Source organism: Condylura cristata, unplaced genomic scaffold, assembly GCF_000260355.1.
Source record: "Condylura cristata isolate star-nosed mole 26May11 unplaced genomic scaffold, ConCri1.0 scaffold00004, whole genome shotgun sequence".
NCBI classification, from domain to species: domain Eukaryota; kingdom Metazoa; phylum Chordata; class Mammalia; order Eulipotyphla; family Talpidae; genus Condylura; species Condylura cristata.
Genome location: NW_004567105.1, coordinates 71,368,178 through 71,389,332, shown reverse-complemented (window position 1 = coordinate 71,389,332; position 21,155 = coordinate 71,368,178). Strand labels below are relative to the sequence as shown.

Sequence of the window (21,155 nt, the reverse complement as noted above, 5' to 3'; positions counted from 1 at the left end):
CAGCTGGAGAGCTGCCACACCTCCTGGGCAGTTGGTAGAAGCCTTCAGCCAACTTGTAATGGTGTTCAGTAGGCAGCTGCCTAGTCATTCTGGGTGCAAACAAATAGGGACCTGAGTGATGTCCAGAGACAAAATCCATCCTCTTTGCAAAGGACTGAGGCCCATCAGGGAAGGAGACGGACATTTTTTTTTTTTTAAAGATTTATTTATTTGTACATACAGAGCTGGGGTATAGGCCAGAGGCTCAGGGGCTGCGAGAGGCTTCACCAGAGACAGAGTGGGGAGCAGAACAGGCAGATCGACGAAGTACACTGCTGAGGGGAGCAGCGGGCGGGTCAGGAGAGGTCTGCCTCGCCGTGCGGATCTCCTCTGGGGCAGGCGGGAATCGAACTCATGTGGAAGTGGCTTTAGCTTCTCAATGCAGTGCTTTAACCCGCTGCGCCACCAGGGAGGGCCCGGACATGTTTTTTGAAGGATAACAGTGTTACATGGCTGTCGGAGGATGGCAGGACAACCCCAGCACCACTCACCCACCCAGTGATGAACTGGGTGCCTACCGTGTGCTGGGCACTCTGCTGGGAGCACAGATAGAGTGGAACCCACAGGGTACCAGGCAGGCAGGGGCCTCAGGGGCAGGCAGCGCCTGAGCCTCCCCACCCCCCTCCCCGAGAATCTCCATCCATTCTCTCTGTTTTGACCCAGCACTGGAGTGATCTCTCAGGTGTCAGCTCTTATCAGAATACGCACCCATGCTCTCTGGCTTCTTGGCCCAGGCACCTGCAATAACGGGAGCCCCGTGCTCACCCTCCTCGGGCAGGGTGTCCATGCATGCCCCGTGCTCATGCTCCCACGTGCTTTTGCATTAGCACAGTATCGGGTGAGGGTAACTCAACCTGGGAGGAGTGCGAGGCTGCAGGTGGGAGTCCTAGAGGCTGGGGCGGCGGGAGGCAGGGAAAAGCCTGACCAACTGTTTCCCTACGGTCCCTGTACTCCTGGAACATAAAGTCCAGTCGGGGAGAAGGGTAATAAGTACTTAACCAACAAATAAATAGATAAGGCCCCTTGCAATTGGTGCCATGAGTGAATTCTGCCCACACCCTCCCCTCCAAGGCAGCAAGGAGCCCCGTGTGCCCAGGGAAGCAGAGGCAGTGAGGGCCACACTTGCAGCCCCTGTGGGCCTCATTAAAGAATTTTTACCTGAATCAAGAGTTCGAAAAACTATTGAAGGGATTTAAGACTTAAGGCTTTCAAGAATTTTAAAGTTGCTGATTCCTCTGTGGACAATGGAGAGGGCAGAATTCCATGTAAAAGGCAGTATTTCAAGCCAGCAGGGTAGGAATGCTTTGTTCAGTAAATAATGTTGGTACAGTTGATTGGTAAAGGTCAAACCCTGCGGTGTGCCCTAGTTGGTGCCATCTGAAAGAATAAATCCCTGATGCTCAGCTGGACACAAAACCCAGAGACTTTAATAAATGCTGTATAGATTCAACTATATACAGAAAAATTAACTTTGGTATAAAAATAAAGGCAAATAAGAGAGTAGGCAGGATATACTTGCAATATATATAGCAGACTCTAAGTTAATGTTTAGAGTATAAAGAGTTATTATTCAAATCCACAAGAAATATACAAGCAATAGAAAAATAGGCCAAGAGTAGGAACAGGCAGTAAACACATGAAAAAAGAATCAAATCACTAGTAATCAAGGAAATGAAGGTCAAAACAAGATCTGATTTCCATTCTTTAAAAATAATGTTAATAGTCTGTGTTGGCAAGACCCCTATGCAGGGGAACATCTTTATGGAGTGGCATTTTAGTAGCAAACATCGAAACTGTAAATGTGAATATGCCTTTCCAAGAAGACTCTTTGCAGGATTGGTTATATTTAAAAAGTACTGAGGATGTGATAAATGCTCCCTGTTGGGACCCAGGGGATGTGATAAATGCTCCCTGTTGGGACCCAGGGGAAACTCCTGCTCCGCTCCCCCCCTCCCGCCCCCCACTGTTTCCCAGAGCTCTGCTGTGGACAAGCGGTAGTGGGTGCTGGGCATTTTACTGTCACCACCAGTGGCCCCACTGGGACTTGGGGTGCAGGCAGAGGCCAGCAGTGATGGTGGATAGAGCATATAGCCCTAGCTCAGGGAGGAGTGGGGGGTTGGGAAGGGGGGTGCTGGGCCACCTCCAGCCCTCTGGCTCCTCCAGCTGCAGCCAGTAGAGAGGCCCGTGGGCTTGGGGCCTGGATAGTGGAACAGATGGATCAGGTGGGAGCTATGAGCTGATTGGTAAATGGGCCAATCAGCCACAGGGTTGAAAAGGGCCCAATCAGGCCTGTCGGTGGGTGGGGAGGGGGGAAGTCACCACCGCAGGCCGCTTCAGACTCATCTATCAGACTTTGAGGCTCTCAAACTTACTCTGTGTTCTTAGTTTCAAAAGAAAAGAGGCACTGAAAGTTTCACAGATGTAAGCCAAGAAGTTTCTTAGGGACCAGACAGCCCGTGCCTGCCTTTGGTGCAGCCTACCTCTGACGCCACTTGAACAGAGCGCCAAAGGCCGCAGGCCTGGTGTCTCAAAGAGCTGCAACACTGGTGTTTCTCACGTCACTGCCTCCGGGTGACTGGTGATGACCATCTCTACTGGCCACCAAAAGGCCGCCCCCCAAGTCTGATTGAGCCCTTTTCAATCAGCTCATAGTTGTATTTTGACCGGTCCGTTGCACGATGCAGGCCCCAAGTCCCTGGGCCTCTCCCCTGCTTGTAGCTGAAGGAGCCATAGGGCAGGAGCTGGCCCAGGGGTCCCCCCCAAGCCTTGAAACTGGGTGCAGTGCCTTGGGGCTGGTGTGGACGGAACTGCTACCATCCACCATCTCTCCTGACGCCTGCAGCCTGGACCCCAGTGGGGCCACTGGTGGTGGGCAGAAAACGCTAGAACGCTCACACTGCTTCCAGCAGTGCTTTGGAACCAAGTGCTGGAGCCCCGATGGTCGGGCTGCTAGGGACCGGCAGTCTCTGATATCAGAGACAGATGAATTACATTAGACAAATCTGTAGGAGAAAAGCACCCCACTCGACAGACAAGACAGACAATGGGGAACTTACGAAGCTGTAAATCCTCAAGTGGGAGCAAGCCAGGGGTTTAAATTCTGTGCTGACTGACCTGGGGCATCAAGGAAAAAAGGGGGGGTATGAAAAGGGAAGGAAATTCCTCTTCCTGCCTCCTCACTGCCAGAGGCCGTCCTGCCTCCACAGATAGTTTTCCAGTCTTTCCCCATTTACTGAAACAAGATGACTTTTATATGGACTTTTCCAGAAAAGCCTCTTAATGTTGGGTCTGGGACCGTCTGATGTTGACTTTCATCAGTTATTTCCCCTCCTCCTGCCTGTTTCTCTCAAACAGGCCCTCAAGGTCAAAAAAAACACCTGAAAGAGGGTGGGGGTTGGATGACTTGAGGTGTCCAACCTGGTGCTTTGGTGACCCAAAGAGAGGATGCCATCTTCAGCCAGACACAGACAGGGAAGCGAGAGCGAGGAGCCAGGCCTGCTGAGGGAATGTTTCTGAGCACAGGCTGCAGGCAGTGGCTGCCAGCCAGATACCCCAGACGTCCTGCTACCCAGCTCAGAAGCCCTCTCCCAAGTCCTGCTCCATCTTAAATTCCATTTCTTCCTCCTCTAGGGATGCGCCCCCAAGAGAGTCCTATGGCAACTGACTGGGGTGCTGGGACCAGACAGTTCTAGTCCCCAAGTTCTCAGACAATTTTGTTCCTTAGGGGATCCAGTTTACTCACCACCACCACAACCCCGGCACCCCATCCCACTACTGACTGCACTTGCACAAAGATTTTTTTTTAAGATTTGTGCATACAGTACTGGGGTACAGGCCAGAGGCTCAGGGGCGGCGAGAGTCTTCACTAGAGACAGTGGGGAGCAAAACAGATCCACGAAGCACACTGCTGAGGGGAGCAGTGGGCGGGTCAGGAGAGGTCTGCCACGCCATGTGGTCACCTTTCTGGCAGGCAGGGATGGAACTCATGCGGAAGTGGCCTTAGCTTCTTAGTGCTGCGCTTTAACCAGCTGCACCACCAGGGAGGGCCAAATCTCACCTTTCTAATGTAAATCCATACAGAATTGAGTCAAAGACCAGTTTGGGAGTGGAGTAGCTTCTATTTTGAGGGATTCTAGTGATTAAACAGCACCCCAGCTGCTCTGTGAGAGCCTCCCTTCCAGTTGAAGTTTCTTGCAATGTTACTTTGAAATCCTGGACATAAGTGGGATGTGTTTTCAACATTCACAGCAGTCTGTCAAAGAACAGACCTTTCAAAATCACTAGATGGCACCCAAGAAACCAGCTAGCCATTTGGACAGTGTCTCATTTCAGTGACTCTAAACAGAACCACACCTATATTCAGAAGTTTCCCGGCCTTCACGCAGTCCTGAAATCGGAACCCCTACTTCGGTCATCTGGATTCAATATCTGTTGATGTAGTTTTCCAACCGGAGGGAAGTAGGGGGCCTGTGAGGGCCAAGTGGGAGGACGGTCCACGGCAAGGGCCTCCCCCACCTGTGTCTTGTTCTGCTTGCCCTCTGCTTCACCTCTCTGGCTGCCCCTTGAATCTTGCTCTAAATTATGCTGGGGGCAGGGAGGCGGTCTCAAACAGCTCCAGGTGTAACCTGGACTTCATTTGAGTTCCTCAAATGTGGGTGTTAAATCTTTAGTGCACTAGATAAAATGCTGACTACCTAGAGTAGGAACAAGTGAAACCTTGTGCAAAACGGAAGCTTTTAGTAAATGTGTAAATACATATTCACTCCTGTCTACATTTATTTTCCAAATTTGGCATTTCCTAAAGAGTGCACAGTAGGCCAAGGGACAGATTCGGGAAATTCACTTCTGGAGCAGGTTTCCCAGGAAGGTTTCCACCATGTGTAGTGGAACAGTGAAGTACTTCCTGCTAGCCAGGACTCGGCCCTGGGAGCTCACAGGGGAGACCCATCCGGTCCTTTGGTTCATTGGGGAAACTCCCACGTCTGCCACCATGAGAACCTCCTGACTGTCACAGATGGAGACCTGTAAAAATTATTCTAACTTCTGCATTAAATGAGGTGCAAAATCATATTGCATAACCCTGACTTATTTGCAGCTTAAGTTATGCCTTCAGTAAAAATACCCCAGCACACAAAGAGGGTCTGAGTAGGCTAAGGAAGACCCACACCCACAGACTTCCCTGACAGATGAGGTCTGGGGATGGGAACTGATGAGGCAGCAAAGCCCCAGAGATCATGCACACCCCTAAGTGAAGCAAGGCCCCCGCAGAGCTTTAAAAAACCACCTCGGGGTGAGTCATTATATCACCACGTCCGGCTGCCTTGAGGAACCGAAAAAATGAAAATATTCATGTTGCTCATTAGCAAAGGGAAATATGCAAATATTGAAGGTGGCTTTGTGTTGGTGCTTGGGCCCTCTGCTTTGATCTGTTCAATAGAACAGTCATGCCTGCTTTTAGCTTCAAGCGGTACCTGTTACTGGAGAGCGTGTTAGAGATGGTGGGATTTAGAAAGAGGAATAGCTTGGGCGCTGCCCACTGTAAACAGGGTTAGAGCAACCATGTAGCTTCATTGTCAAGGCACTGTCTGCAGAACCTGCAGAGGCCACATTCGAGACCAGATAGCACTTTGTTACAGGGGCTGACCTGTGTGTTGTGGGTATTTAGCAGCACCCCTGGCCCCTGCCCACTAAATGCCAGTAGTCCTCCCCCTGGTAGTATCCAGACACTGCAAAATGGCCCATAAGACACAAATCACATGCACACACACCTTTGGGAATCACTGCTCTATCGGAAAGAGGCCTTAATAAAATCTTTGTCCTAAATTCACTCTGCTTTTACACAGATCCTAAGATTTTATATGCATTTAATACCTGGCTGTCACTCACTTATTTTCTATGTGGTATGAACAAAACTTGATTGACTTTGGCCATCACAAAAAGCACAGAATCTTCTCTTCTACTGTATTCTATGCATAGTCTGGTTTCTTCGGTAGTAGGTCATTAATTCATCAGTGCTGCTCATTCGTTCATTGGTTCTACAACATTCCATGGAGTTCTCACCGAGGCCCAGTGGGGAGCAGGCACCTTCTACCAGGACTGCCCACAGAGTGGACACAGCACCTTCAGGGTGTTTGTGTTGAGGGCTGACATTTTTGGAAGGCAAACTGCTTCTGCCAACTGGTGGGCTGTAACAGGATTCACCATCTTGAGTCAAAAACAGGCAGATATTGGCGACCTCCCCCGGTTGCGCCTCGTATGTAAATCGTGGGTCCAGCATCAGATTGCACTCTCTGCTCTGAGGAGGCTGAGCAAATAAGTGGGGTGGTTATTTCCTGCCAGCCCTGCCCCCCTCTTGAGGCGGCACAACACGTCAGACTTCCAAGACAAGCTCTCGCCGCTCGGAGTGCACAGCCGGGTGTACTTTAAACACTCCTGAAGGCCAGTGCCCTTCCGTCCTTCTAGCCAGTTAGGGGGGCAGGAACCTGAATTGCAGCAGGTGCACAGTTTTCTGTGCCTTCCCCGGGTGCCATCTAATGCATCTTTATGTCCCAGGTCACTCTGCTGATCGCCTTCATCTGTGTGAGGAGCTCTCTGCTTCAGTGGACCAGCTATAGCGCCTACACCTACTTTGAAGTGGTGACCATTTGCAACTTGATAATGATCCTCGCCTTTTACCTGGCCCACCTCTTCCGCCTCTACCGTGTGTTCACCTGTGTCAGCTGGCCCCTATCGGTAAGGTAGTGGCCTGACCCTGCCCCATCATCCTCCACCCATTTTGCTCTTCCGTCTGGACACCTCAAGTCTACGGTCTGCTTTCCAGGACTGGCTTTTAAATGTCCTTGTCTGATCCCTAGTTCCGTTTCTCTGTATTCCACCTATAAGGCTTATTTCCTTCTGGCTTATCTCACTGAGCATAATCCCTTCCTGCTATACTCATGTTGTCTATGTTTATCTTTTTTGATCACTGAGTAGTATTCCATTGTATTGTGTGTGTGTGTGTGTGTGTGTGTGTGTGTGTGTATACATCTTCTAGATCCACTTATCTGTTTTTGGGGTAACACTGTTTTAAAATCTATTATGTTGGAGAGACCAGCTTTCTCTTGGTTACTGTGTATAATATGCTTTCCGTCCTTCTATTTTTAATCTACATTCATGTGTCACTGAACAACAGGGATATGTTCTGATAAATGCACCATTCGGTGATTTTTATGGTGTGATGGTCTTCAGATGTAATATACAAACCTAGATGACTTAACCCACTACCCACATGGAGGATGTGCTAGAACCCGTCGGGACCAACATCCCCATAGCACACAGTCTGGTTGACTGAAACATTATAAAGGACGCAAGACAGTTTTTATGTCTTTGTCTGTGGACAGTATGGAGGTGGGTCTGACACCTTCTGCTCATTGGTCAGTCACTCCACGTTCAACATTATTACACATTGTTGTTTTGAGAAAAATTTCTTTTGCATGCCTAACGTCTAAGGCCTCTTTCAAAGTCGTGGCATTTTTCTTTCAAGGACAAGGTCCTGCAGCTCTAGTCCTGATAGGGAACAAAGGAGAAACTAGAAACTGGGAGGCAAGGAGGGTCGGGCCAGCCGCCGGTTCTGACTGCGCCCTCTGGCTGGTCCTCCCTGTTCTTTCTCACTGGGCGAGAACCTTAGAAGTGGAGAACTTCCAGCTACTGATCTCTCTTCTGTCAGATCGCTGTGATCTGCCTTGTGATATTCTTTCTAGTCACTAAGGGAGCAATTAGCCTCTTTGATTTTGCACAGGCTTGAGAGGCGCTGCAGCCTGAAAGTGGAATGCTTTTCTAAACTGGAACAGCTGTCTGCCCTAGTGGGCAGAACTTCAAGAAGGCATGATTTCTAAGTTCTCTTGAAGACTGCTAAAAATAATCCACGCTGGATTCCGAGTATCCTCGGTAACCTAAAAACCTCCTTCCTCCTCTGATCTTGTATTTAGTGGGAAGAAGATGAGGTGGAAGCAAGGCCGTGCCCTTGAGTGACAGGCCAGCCTCACCCCCGGGCCCGCCAAGATGCTTTCATGGCAGAGAGTGAATGGGGCAGAAATGGCTGGCCTCGTGTGCCCAGAGAGAAGCAAACTGAGTCAGTCCTGTCTCAAGACTCCTCCACAGAGGTGGGCCTGACAGCATCCTTCCAGAGGGAAGCAAAGTGGGAAGACAAAATGAAGCTAAGCCCTCATTGGGGTGAGAAAACCAGCACCCACCACACACATGGCACTTCAAGGATGGGATAGACCTCAGCCGAGGCTCTGACCCTGTTTCCCCTTGGAATGCTCCCAGGAGTGGACACTCCACACTGCTTCTGTGAGCCACCACATTGTTCACCAGAACTTTCCCTGAAGCAGAAGCCACAAGAGTGTTTGCCTGTCAGAGCGGGAGATTCATCTAAACTCTCCAGCCTGGGAGTTACGAGAAACTGGTTGGCTTTTTCAGTAGCTTTGGCTAGAGCTCAAGGTCCTGTCTACAAACCCCTCCCGGGAGTGAGGCAGCTCTTTGGCAGGTCCCTCTCCTCACACAGGGGCGTCTTTCTCCTCATCCTTCTCCTCCTGCCCTGCGACTTCTGTCCCTTGCTGAACTCACAGGCCTGGCCTTCCGCATTCGTTGGCTATGAGCTGTACCACACTTCTGATGGGGTATCACAGGGTAAAGAAAGGGGTCCCTCCCTCCCCCTCCTCTTCAGCACTTCGATGCCTGTTTGCCTCCAGGACCCTGGAGTGGACCACCTTACCCACTGCTCTGCTTTGTTTTGCCCACAGGAATTTCTGCACTATTTAATCGGCACCCTGCTCCTCCTAATCGCCTCCATCGTGGCCTCCTCTAAGAGTTATGGCCAGAGCGGACTGCTGGCTGGAGCGGTGAGGACATTCTCAGGAATGAATTTTCATGTTTCAAATGCTCACTTTCTGGCAGCAAAGGGATTGTTCTCTGGGGTTCCTCTTTCAGTCAACACCACCTTGACCGGCCAGCAGCGGTCTCCAGCGCGCCTGTGTCGTGGGCCTACATCGAGGGTCAGAGGGAGGGAGGGTCACGTGGCTGGTGGCAATTCAAGTGGTCCCAGGCCCTATAACCGCTGCTTACGTCGGGGCCAGCAGGTTTTCACCCACAGCCCATTTGATCATTTGTTCGTCAAGACTCCTCAGCAGTGCGCAGAGAAAAGTTCCGAGGCCTTTTTAGGGAAGGGGAAGGTTTGTAACCAGCTGGTGCTATCTGCCAAGAGGCCTGGCCTGGCTATTTCTGATTTTTTGTTTGTTTGTTTAAACGTGTTCAGGCCTGGAAATAAAATTTTAAAAAGTGCAACTTATCCCATCCAATAACCTGAGTAGAAAGAGCATGGACATACGTAAAAACTGTGCTGTAGGAATAAGTATTTCAGACACACACGTGTACATACATGTGTGTCTGTATGTACTATTTTTAAAATAGTTAAAGATTCCTGTATGCTGATTCCTGATTTAGCTAGTGGTGTACAGTGTGGAGCCCTTTGGCCCAAGACCAATCACCTTGCTGATTGGGCAAGAGTTTTTGAAAATGAGTTTTCAGGCAAAATTTTGTAGGTGACCATGAGTGTCTCACTTACACAAGTTGCAAAATCGGTCAGACTCTGGGCCAAAGGTGGGTTAGTACCTAGAATTCCTCTGAGGATGGAGTTCGTCCTCCAAAGGGCAGCAGGCCGAGGTCAGCCACGCCCTGAAGTGCTTCTCACAGTCCAGCCTCCTGTGTGATCGGGCTCCCAGGACGGGGTGTCTGGGGTGGCAGTCCCCTGCAGCTACCACCTGCCCACCACAGGCACCAGGGGACTCCTGCCACCGTGTTTGAGGAGCACGTGGGGAACTCCCTGCTGGGTTTTATTGTTCAGGTGGCACATAACCATGTTAGCACTGGAACCCCAGTAAGTCCCATTTATCCTACACATCTTTGTGCCTAGAGCCAAGCCTATGCCAGAAGGGAGCCCAAAGAAGACAAGGTCCTTGCTTATGAGAAAGTGGTAATCTAGCGCAGGAGTCAAGCCGAAGGCCCATGAAACAATTAGCAAACAAGGCACTGTCGTCCAGAATAGCATCATGTAGTGTATAATAAACTGTTCAATTATGTAGCACAGACAGTTGGAGACCGGAATGTGTATAATGCGCTAATTGTGCAGAACAGACAATGAGCGGCCAGGGCTGGCTCTAATAGGCTAATTATGTGGTGCAGAAAATCCGTACAAAAGGAGCCAGGGAGAAGGGACCTGGAGGGAGGGTGGGTGTGTAGATTGTGGGGGCAGCCACTGTGTAAACCAGCGGCCAGACGTGACAAAATCTTCAGAAACCTGCCCATCTTCTGGCATCGTGGACGTGAGTCAGGGGATGAGGGGGCTTCACCCGGGCACCAGTGGCCCCATCGTGAGCCCAGGCCTTCTGTGAGTCTGACAAGCCAGAGGCATAAAGCAGAGCCCAAGTGTGGACTCAGCCTGTCCACCTTGGCCCTCAGTGGCTGTGTGGCTCTGGGCAGAACTGATCTTCTGTGCCGCTTTCTTTAGCTGTAAAATGAGGGGAGATTCACACAAGCACCCACCTGGGGGTATTGTCGGAGGTGGGTGTTAAGGAATCAACACAGCTATAGGTACATAGTAAGTGCTCATTAATGTTAACTGCTGCAGCGGCCAGTGTTCACGAGTAAGGAAACCAGCTACAGCTTGGATGTTCCAAAACACCTAATTGTGTGCTGCTTCCAGCTCAAACATTTGATGCACCCCCTTCCCGCCCCAGGGCCTTCTTTCTGTCTGGGCACCCTGTCCTCGTCCACAAGTGAGGAGGTTGGACCCGCTTTCCTCACACTTGGGCGCTGGGTTGACTCTCAGAAAGGACAGGTGCACTGCCTCACAGTCTCTGGTGGCACTGACGGAAGTCCTGCCTGTGTAAGCCGATCACAAAGCCTCTTACGCTCTACAGCCAGCCGAACACAAAGCTACTATAAATGCATTGCAAACAAGACTACCCCCAATAAAATCCACTTGAACATTAACATTTTAAAAACCCAAACTAACATTTATAGTTCCCCTTTTTCTCCTCCATTTGCCCAGGGTAGTTAAAGTAGAATGGTCTGGCTCCAGGTCAGTGGCAGACAACAACCTGAACACAGGCACTGAGGTAGCCCAGTGTGAAGAGCCAAGAGGTAGACGCCAGGGCCGTGGGGACGGGGTCTGGTCTGTGCACCTGGGTGAGGATGAGATGGTTGGGTCAGAGTCCCCAGCTCCCACACAGCCATAGTTGGGGCAGCACAGAGATGAGGAACAGAGAAGACGACCTCAGTGATTGACCACTGATCTGGAAACCTCCCCTCTCTCCTGCCAGATCTTCGGGTTTGTGGCCACCTTCCTGTGCCTGGTGAGCATATGGCTGTCCTACAAGATCTCATGTGTCACCCAGTCAACAGGTGAGCCCTGTTGTCTGGAAAGGTGACCTCTGAAAGATCCTTCTGCTCAGGAAGAAGAGGAGCAGAAGGGAAGCCTGTTCTGGAACTCAACAGGCAACTGGCCCTGTGCAGAGGAGGCCCTGAGGGTTAGAGGGAGAGGAAAGACGGACTCGAGAGCCTCCTGCCTCTTCCATGCCCAGGGGGTACCCTGATATTCCAGCCTCTAATGTGAAGTGTTTTAAGTTTCCTAATGACAAAAGTAACACCTAGAGCATTTAGGGAAGAAACTTAATAAAAGCTCTCTATCATCACACTACCCAGAAACAGCACCAGTCTGCCAGTATTTCCTCTGAATGTTTCTGTAACATCTCTATAGATACGCACATTACTTTCATTAAGAGGATCAGACTTAATGTGTTATTTTTTAACCGGCTTCCCCCCAACCATCTATTAATTCCCCACATGGCTTCTCCGTCATTCCTAGTGGAGCTGTGCTGTTGGGGTCGCCCCATTCTGTGACCCTTAATTCTTCACTGCTAAATCACTGTAAAATACATCCTTGTAAATGTGTCCCTGTTCGCATCCCTCATATTTTCAGAGTCAATTCCTAGGTATTATTCAGCTATTTAAAAAGATGGAATAAGTGCCTTTGGGAGAAAATAGATAGATCTTGAGGTGATTATATTAAGTGAATCAAGTCAGGAAGTGAAAGACAGTTACTGGATGGTCTCATTTGCAGACTATAAATAACCAAGGAGAACTGGTGAGACAAGAATATTTCTTAGTGCTGTGTGCATAATCTGGTCGCCAGAGGGGGTGGGCAGTGAAGGTGATACAGGGTTATGGCACTGGAGGTAAAGGGTGGGTGCGACATGCAGCTCTACAGAGCTATGAGGTTGGACTCCCAAGATTACAGGTATCTAAACGTGGAAAATCAATACAACTAAAGAAACTCCTAGGAGTACAACTGATGAAAGCTTGAACCAGCTGTTTGGATTAATCCACTTCATTCTCTCCTCTGACACTTCCATTCTTTAGTTTTTTTCTTTAAAAATATATTTTAAAAAATCAAAGCATGCACACAGTGTCGGCTGAGTTGCCCTGCAGAAACATCACTTCAGAGCATCAGCTTTCCCCCACTGCCACCTAAGTGAAAGGCAGCAGTCACATAGCACCTGGATCGTGGGTCTCCACTTACGTGAAATACCCACCATAGACACTGCAGAGGCAAAGTGGAATAGTGGTGGCCTGGGGCTTGGTGGGGGCAGTGGGATGGCTGTTAAGAGGGGTGGGGTTTCTTTATGAAAATGTCCTCACATTTGATGGTTGCGCTATTGAAAACCATGACCTAAAAGCATGCTTTAATTGGGTGAATTGTGTCATGAGAAACAATTGGGGGGTTAGGCCAGAGGTATGGGGATATAAGAATTCATCAGAGGGCAGAGTAGAGAACAGAAAAGGTGGATTTATTGAAATACACTGCTAAGAGAAGCAGTGGGTGAGACCAGAGAGGTCTGCTCCAAGGATTTGGGGCTCCCTCTTATAACCTGTTTTGGTGGGTTTTTCATGGCTGGGTGTCAGTTTGGGCTGGTGAGGCTGGGAAGTTTGGTCTTGGCCATTAGCCTTTGACACAGAATGTGTCCTGGCCCTGCTTCTGCATTCAGGTCAAAGTGAAAGTCTTTTGGCCTGGTTCCCATAGCAACCGATTCCCTGTCTCTGTTCAAATCTCCCAAACTTTCCTCCGGGACAACGGGCGCAGGCTCAGTTTTAATCTTATTAAAATGAGACCCCAGCAAATTGCATGATAGGTGAATTTGATAGCTCAAAAAAGGTGGTGAAAGGCAGGAACAAAAAGTGGTGGGGAAAAAAATGTAAAAAATGTAAACAAGGTTAACAGGTAATGTCTACGTGGTAAATCTTTAGAGACTAGCATTAATGCATTACTTAAAATGACGGAGGAATCAGCGGAAGAAACCACTAAAGAAGTTAAAAGACCGGAGGGAGCCTGGGGTAAGAGGACGAGGGATAAGAGTCTTCACTGCAGTATTTTGTCCTCTTCTTAGATTTAAAAAATACTGAAATAGTTGCAAAACGAATTAGTGCTGCAGGGAAGAAGGAAGAACACCAAGTGGGTGGGACTCGGGCAGCTTCTTAGACGTGGCTTCTGGGGGGGCCCTGTCCTGCAGGCCGGCCTGACTTTGCCTTTCCTTCCCAAGACGCAACTGCCTGACCTCACCTCAGGCCCCTCCCGCGGAAGACTCTGCACATCACCTGAGCTGACAGAAGGCTCCCAGGGCCCCGAAAGGCCTCTGAACCAGTGCTACTGCTCAGTGGTGCCAAAGTCCCAACCTCATGGGCAAGAAGGGAGCGTGTCTCTCGCTCTGGGACCCCTGAACCTTTCCGCAGTCCTCCTTGGGAGACATTCCTTCCCTCCGGAAAGATATGCAGCATCCAGGAAATCTGGCCTCTTCCTCCTGATTGCAGAACTGCCTCAGGGACAATGACCCACTCAACAGGGAGGGCTTTCTGAATTCTCCCTCATCCATGCCTACGTCACATTCCTCAGGAGAGAGAGTCACCACCTCCTCATGTTTCCTTGAATTGGAAATTGTGCCTGGAAGCTGCCTATTTTCAAAGATGAGGCCCAGGAAGAAGCACCATGTCACCAACCCGTCCCCAAATCTCCCTCTCTGCCATGTTGTCACTGTGTGTGTGTTTTTAAATAAAATATTGACTTGGTTAATTGCTGAGGACTGTGATGAAACCTGAAGGCTCAGTGAAGCCAGGAACAAAGGGAAGGGACCCGGGAGTCCTGTGGGGGAGGCACTCCCTGCTGCCAGGGCACCCCTAAGTTCATGTGTCCCACTGGAGATGAGTAAAGACAGAAGAGGCTGACTTTGAGATGGGCATATTTTCAAAGTAAAACGTGGGTGGAAGACGAGTGCTCACAGGAGACCCAAAGCAGGGCTCGGTGCCAACACAATGAACTTGTAGACATGACGTGACGTGGAATAAGCCAGGCACTCTGGCCACTAGCTCGAGGTGCCTAGAGTAGGAGCGTGGAGTGGGACAGGGCTGAGAGCAAGTGTCTCCTGGCTGCACTAAATACTGGGGAGATGAAAAAGCTTGAGATGGATAGGGGTGATATTTGCATGGTCATGTGAATATGATTAATGCCACTACCTTGTCCCTGTACAAATGGTTAGCATGTTCATTTACCACAGGAAAAAACCAAACAGGACCTTCTGTTTAGGGACCTCCATTGCCAAAATTGTTTGGGTAACCAGGGAATATGAAGCCCCAGACCCACAACCAGAAGCTGGCACCAGCTAGCAAGGTTATCGTCATGTCCTAACAGCTGAGCAACCCAAGTCCTGGAAAATACAAGGCTGGGGCCTAGCTTCTGAAAACCACACGGCCGCTGGGAGCTGGGATCTGGGGTAACCCAGATCCATGTGAAACCCAGTCTGAACCCTCCACCCCTGCCCCCAGCACAGGGAAGTGATCCACTGAGCAGTCACAGGCAGGCAGGATCAATCAGATGTGAGACATGGAAATGTTGGTCCCAGTGAGAGGACAGGGAGTCGAAGGAAGAGGCCCCCTGTGGTAACCCGAGGCCTCCAGGAGAGGCTGCAAGGGACACTGGGAGATGCCCAAGTTGATCTCCCTGCATCCCCTACCACAAGTAGCCAGTCCCCTGGCCAGCAGATCCTGGCTTTGGTGTGGTCCTCTAAGGCAGAGTGTTAGGCGGCAACTGAACTGCTCTCCTCCCTTTGTGGGCCTGAGCAAGCACCTACCTGGAACACTGGCAGTGCCACGGGAAGGCCCAAGAAGAAAGTGAAGTTAATAGTAGAGCTGGTGGCCCTCCCTGGTGGCGCAGTGGGTTAAAGCACAGCACTAAGAAGCTTAGGCTGCTTCCGCATGAGTTCGATCCCCGCCTGCCCAAGAGGTGATCCACATGGCGCGGCAGACCTCTCCTGGCCCGCCCGCTGCTGCCCTCAGCTGTGTACTTTGTCGATCTGCCTGTTCTGCTCCCCGCTTTGTCTCTGGGGAATCCTCTCTGGCTTGTAACCCATTTCTGTATGAATAAATCTTTTTAAAAATAATAAATAGTATAGCTGGGGTATGAGCCCAGGTTGAGCCTGTTCTGAGCATGGCCTGTGACCCCTCTACCCCAGGCCATCCAGGTCGGCAAGGTGGAGGCAGAACTGAGCCACCTGCCTTCCTCCACTGGCAGTTAATCCTGGTAGCTGCAGACAGACCCAGAGCAACAACAGGTGTGTTTCTGAGGGAGGCCCTTGTGCAGCAGCTGTTTTCTAGAGGCTTCTATTCCAGACACATTGATCTGCCGAGTTCTCAGGCTGGGCCTGCAATGAGGTTGCTAACTAGGCCCAAAGCTGGGAAGCCTGTTGACATTGGGGAATACAGTTTCTTAACACCAAACTGATAGGGAAGCCCTCACCAGCCTCCCATGCCAGCTAGCTGTGTCCTCTAGTTGAAGATGCCCAGAGTGAAAACTGTTAAGAAAAAAAGAACCCTGCCACTGTTTCCCAGGTGAGTCCATGTCCTCCATCGCCACAACTAAGACAAAAGCAACAGGAGAATCAAAAGACGAGTTTACAGCTCCTAAAATCTCCCTGCTCTAAGTACAGGTTTTTCCAAGGAGCTTCATGCTCAGCCCTACCTTTAAAACCAGTAAATGTTATCAATGTAAATTGATTATTTATTTGAATATCATGTTTCCTGTTTTATACAATGGGGTTTCTTGTATGATTCAGATTGAAAGGACGGAATTTCTCTGCTTTTTGAGAGGAAGGAAGCTACGGCAGGCCACTAGGCCCCAAGCAGCCCAGGCTGGAGGCAGAGGGACTTAGTGGATGGAGACCGCCGGATGCGTCTGCTTGTAGGCAGATTGTGGCTACTGATGACTGTTACGGTTGTATTGTAACTTGCAGTGGACGGAGTAAACTATGGGGTGGGAGGGCCACGGTGAACTATATTCAACTGTGCAAAAGAATTTTAAACACCCCTTGGCAGAAATGGGGAGGGCTCATCAGCTATCCTAAAAGACAGGGAGAAGTGAAACTCTGGATGTTTCGGCTTAACATTTCCAGGTTTTTAAAAATCTAACAATCTGCCAAATTAACTTTATAAAGACAACCCCGCCCCAGCCTAACAAAACGTGCAGGTGGCGTGCCCTGCCCTCCGTTTGCGACCCTTTCCGGGCCTAGGGAAGGTGGGGCGTCGCGTGGCAGGAAGTCAAGGGGCGGCCATCGGGGCGCCGAGTTCCACTGCGCCCGCAGCTGCTTCCTCCGAAACCCCGGGGCAGCGCGCAGGGCGGAGGCCCTCCCCCGGGAGAACCGGGGGTCCCGGCCAGCAGCCGCGCCTCGCCCCTCCTCCCGGCTGGGCACGGCCTTCGCTGTGCGAAAACAAACCCAGAAGGTGCTGGCGGCGGCCCCAGCGCGCGGCCTGCCCTCGCCTAGCAGCGCGCGCCCTCCAGTGGCCAGCCTGGAGCACTGCCGCCGGCCCCGGCGCGCGGGAAGCTCTCACAAAACCACCTGAACTCGGTTCAGATTAAAGCACGGCTTTGTTCATTTTATTTGGATCCCACGTACACAGATTCATCTAAACCTCGACCATGGTGTTTTCACACTGGTCATTGACCAAGGCATGGCCTCCTCTTCCCTGCCTGCCTTTTTTTTTTAATGCAGTCAGCCTGAGGATGACTCATGGCAATAAAGTTCTTATTACTCTCACTATGTGCTTCACCAGCTCAATACCCATCCTCCCCATTCTACTCTACCAAGATAACCTGAAACTCCCATAGCTACCATATGTGGATAACCATATATAAGGCTGTAAAAGTGCATGTAATTATGGTAGTGCTTTATATTTGGATGAAAGGGATAGCACATAGCGAGTCATCTTTGGTGACTAACCATTATATTGCTGTTAACAGCTACCCCACCAAACCCCCACTTTTACACAATACTTCATATCTTCTTGGCCTCTCCAGTTTCTTAATCCACCCACCACTGAGGTGCCAGCCTTGCAGAGGTATGACCTGTAGCCACAGGGCTGTGCTTCACACATGAACTGTCTTTCTGGGAGCTTTCCTGGGGACACAGTCATGGGACTCATTCAGCTCCCACAAAAGGCAACCTGCAGGTGCAGGGGAGTTCCTGGTCTGCAGGGGTCCTACCTGCCTACGGGACCCGGGAATCATAGGGCCCATTCTATTCTTCCTCCTCTTTGGGACTCACTGTCCCAAGGTAGGTTTTATACAGCTGCCCCAAGATCCCATAGGATGGAGCCAACAATCATATAGCAGTGGCCAACTCAGTAGCACATCCTTTATTGTCTCTCTCCTTCCCTGTTTCCCTCCTGATGCAGATGGGGGCGAGGTGGGGGGGGGGTCCTGGTGGCCCAACGGGTTAAAGCGCAGCACTATGAATCTATCGCAGCCAGGGAGCTGACCCACATGGTGTGGCAGACCTCTCCTGACCCTCCTACTGCTCCCCTCAGCAGTGTACTTTGTAGATCTGCCTGTTCGGCTCCCCAATGTGTCTCTGGTGAATCACCCCCCACACCTCTGGCCTACAATCAGTTCTGTATGCATAAATAAATAAACCTTTTAAAAGAAAGAAAGAAGTTGCCTGAATATGTGCGTACAATCTTAAAGTACACGGGAGCCATGTTAAAAGCCTTGCTCAAGGATGGAAGACAATGGTCAGGGAAAAACTGAGCAGTGCCACTGAGACATCCACTGGTGGAAGAAGCACAAAGAAAAACAATGTACAGCCTCTGAACAGAAGTCTGGAAACAACCCCCCGGGCCCTCAGGGGTGGGTGAGGAAGAAAGCTATTAAAGGTCTCTGCCCTGCAAATCTTTTGATGAGGTGGATTTCCTACAAAATAAAAATTCTGGGTAATGAGGTCACTAAATGTCAGAGAGAAAAAAAAAAAAGGTAACCAGAAAAACCCTGCACCAACAAACATTTTAAACTGAAAGTTGAGGGACTGGTAGATTTACAAACCCAGCCAGGGACTAGCAGCCGGCATGGAGAGCTCAGAACAGCAAATGCAAAAACCTGGGATGGACTTCACCACCTCAGTGGAGTTGTCAGGCTGGGACAAAAGACTATAGTGGGATAAGCAGGGACAACAATCAGGTATGGGATAGGGTCTCTGGGTTCCCTCCCACTGAGGAGGCAACCCCCAATACTCCTGAGCTTATTAGAGCCTGGCTGTAGTTTTAGATTTGTTTGGTCTGCTCTTTAGCAGGAAGCTGCTCACTGGATACATTCATTGTACCTTGAACAAAGGTTGAGTGTTCTTCTGACAATTTGTGCCTTTCCTGTTGGGCAGTAAATATGTGTGCTTTATTTCAACCGCCTGAAGTTCATGTCCTGAACCATTACATTGATGTGACGTGGCTCCAATGGGAAGTTATGTGCAGATAATGAGGTGACTTCCCGGCCATACAAGGGCCTAACTGGGAGTGTCTACTTCCTTCTGTGCCCTCTAGTCAGCTTTGCCCTAAAGCCTGAAATCTTTGATTCAACTTAAAGTCAGCACCCAAAATAAGCCCCAACTATGTCCTCTTGGAGTTTTAATTTACAAAGAATAGTGTCAATATTGAGGGGAAATGCTTATTTTATGGCCTTTCCAAATCCCTGGCTCCTTGAATTTGAATATTCTAGATTACATTACCAATATTATATGTACCCAGCAACATCAAAGGAACAGCATATCCCGGTTTACATTTTGGAGCTTGGGATACACTTCCCAATTGGGAAAATAAACTATGCTTTTTAAGGACTTGACTAAATGAGGAAATAAGTGGATAATTAAGTTTCCAGGTTAGCACACCAAAGCAAAAAGGAAAAAAGACCTAACACTGAAGCTGGGAGGGGGAGGGGTGAGAAGCTCTGCGCTGAGTTTTTTCATTAGCTCATTCTGTCTTAGGACAGCCCTTTGAGGAAAGCATTAAGAGCATTGGTGGAAACGGTTAATCATGTTTAGTGTACACTAGTCATATGCCAGGGTACTTGTGTAGCTCCTCAGTGCCAGAGTTGAAACTCAGATTTATCTCAACATGCCTTTTCTGCTCAGCGTTCTAAATTTCCAACCAAAATACTCTGAACTGAGAACAACTTGTCCTGAGACCAGGGGGAAACAAGAGGAGAGGTGGACAGAGGTTGGAACCCTAGTCTACCAAAGTGAATCTCAAATTGGACCAGGGACGAAGATTACCAGGATGCTTACTAACCCTTGTTGGTGGGCTCTACCTACTGCATTTCTCCTTAGGGAGGCCTGAGTAGGGCCTGGGAATTTGCACTTCTGACAAGCTGCCAGCTGATGCTCCTCTCCTGGCACTGTCCTGATCTGGGGCTCAGCTTCACTCGGAAATTCAGCAAAATACCTCTGTTGCTGCCTGGCTGGTAAGTTCTGTGGGTTGAGTGTGAGATGCCATATTCTATCCATGGTTGTGGTTTGAGCCAAGGTCATGTGGACACATTACTGCCAGTTGAGGACAATGATGGAGAGGGGAGGGTTCTCAATGTGTTGTAACTAGTGGACCTGGGACTTTTATTTCTCCCGGTTTAGGCACAATCTTTAACAAGATAACTGTAGCCCTCCACACCCCCGTCAAAGGCCTTTTCCTTTGCTAAGGAAACCAAAAAGTTTTGTGCTTCAAAGGGTATTCACAACCTAAGGGAAGGCATCCTGATTACATTAAGCCTGTGACAGTAATTTTGTTCTCCATGCCAATAAGTGATTTAGAAGTGGGCACTACTGATCTAGAAGTGGGCACTTAATGTTTTCTAGTTAAGTATGTAAAGTCTATGACAGTGTTTGTGTGAAAAAATACCTTAGAGACGTAGAAGAATAAGCAATCTTCTTTCTGACATTTGGACACAGGCAAGTGGGTGATGCTGCGCCATCTTGCCACCCCATTTACAGCAGAAGATGGGTGGGCAGAAAAACATGGGAAGAAACTGAGTTTCTGGTGATGCCAAGTCACCGATTTACCAGTCAAAGACCTGACCTATGCAAATTTCTTGTGAAATAAATTTTCCTTACTTTTTTAAGATCCCCTTAATTGGGATTTTTGCTCCTTGCAGCTTATTGTATATTGATGGAATGTTCTTTCACCAAAACATGAAACAAAACTCTAAAGAATGTACAAATTCCAGCAATATAAAGACCTTGTTATTCCCATCAGGCTGGAGATAAGAATTCTGCAAACTGTACAAATAGTTGTAACTTTAACAGAACCACCCTAGTTTTACTTCACTTTTTCAATCACTGAACAATCTGAAAAGGAATGTAGCTATTTTGTTTTTAGCAATGTCACATCCAGAAATATGATGGGAGAGTCCAAATATGCCTCTTTGGAAGTAGAGGCATTTAAATGGTACCATTGTAGCTCTTCACGTGAGACACACTAAAACTTTTGGTTGACTGTGCATTCCGATTTTGCAGCGAAAAAGACAGCCCACGAGTAGGAACTAGATTTCTTTCTCTCATGCCCACACCTGATAGTCACAGTCCAGTACTCTAAAAAGGTTCTACCAGGTTAGAGTCAACTCCCAGAACTCAGAAAAAGCATTCATATAAACATGCTGCTGTAATAAACAATATGAAGATATGGACATTTTAATAAAATGGATTTTATTTAAAAAGACTACA

The 21,155-nt window shown here is 49.2% G+C and overlaps 1 protein-coding gene across 1 annotated transcript in view; it reads left to right on the top strand.

The window, feature by feature from the left end:
* CMTM7 (CKLF-like MARVEL transmembrane domain containing 7) overlaps positions 1 to 14,194 on the top strand; it is a 38,358-nt gene extending 24,164 nt beyond the window's left edge. Inside the window, exons 2-5 of the mRNA XM_012735043.1 lie at positions 6,592 to 6,771; positions 8,823 to 8,921; positions 11,400 to 11,481; positions 13,677 to 14,194. Of these exons, the coding sequence (XP_012590497.1) occupies positions 6,592 to 6,771; positions 8,823 to 8,921; positions 11,400 to 11,481; positions 13,677 to 13,690 (375 nt within the window). The 3' untranslated portion in view covers positions 13,691 to 14,194. The remainder of the gene's footprint in view (positions 1 to 6,591; positions 6,772 to 8,822; positions 8,922 to 11,399; positions 11,482 to 13,676) is intronic.
* The last annotated feature ends 6,961 nt before the right edge of the window (positions 14,195 to 21,155 follow it).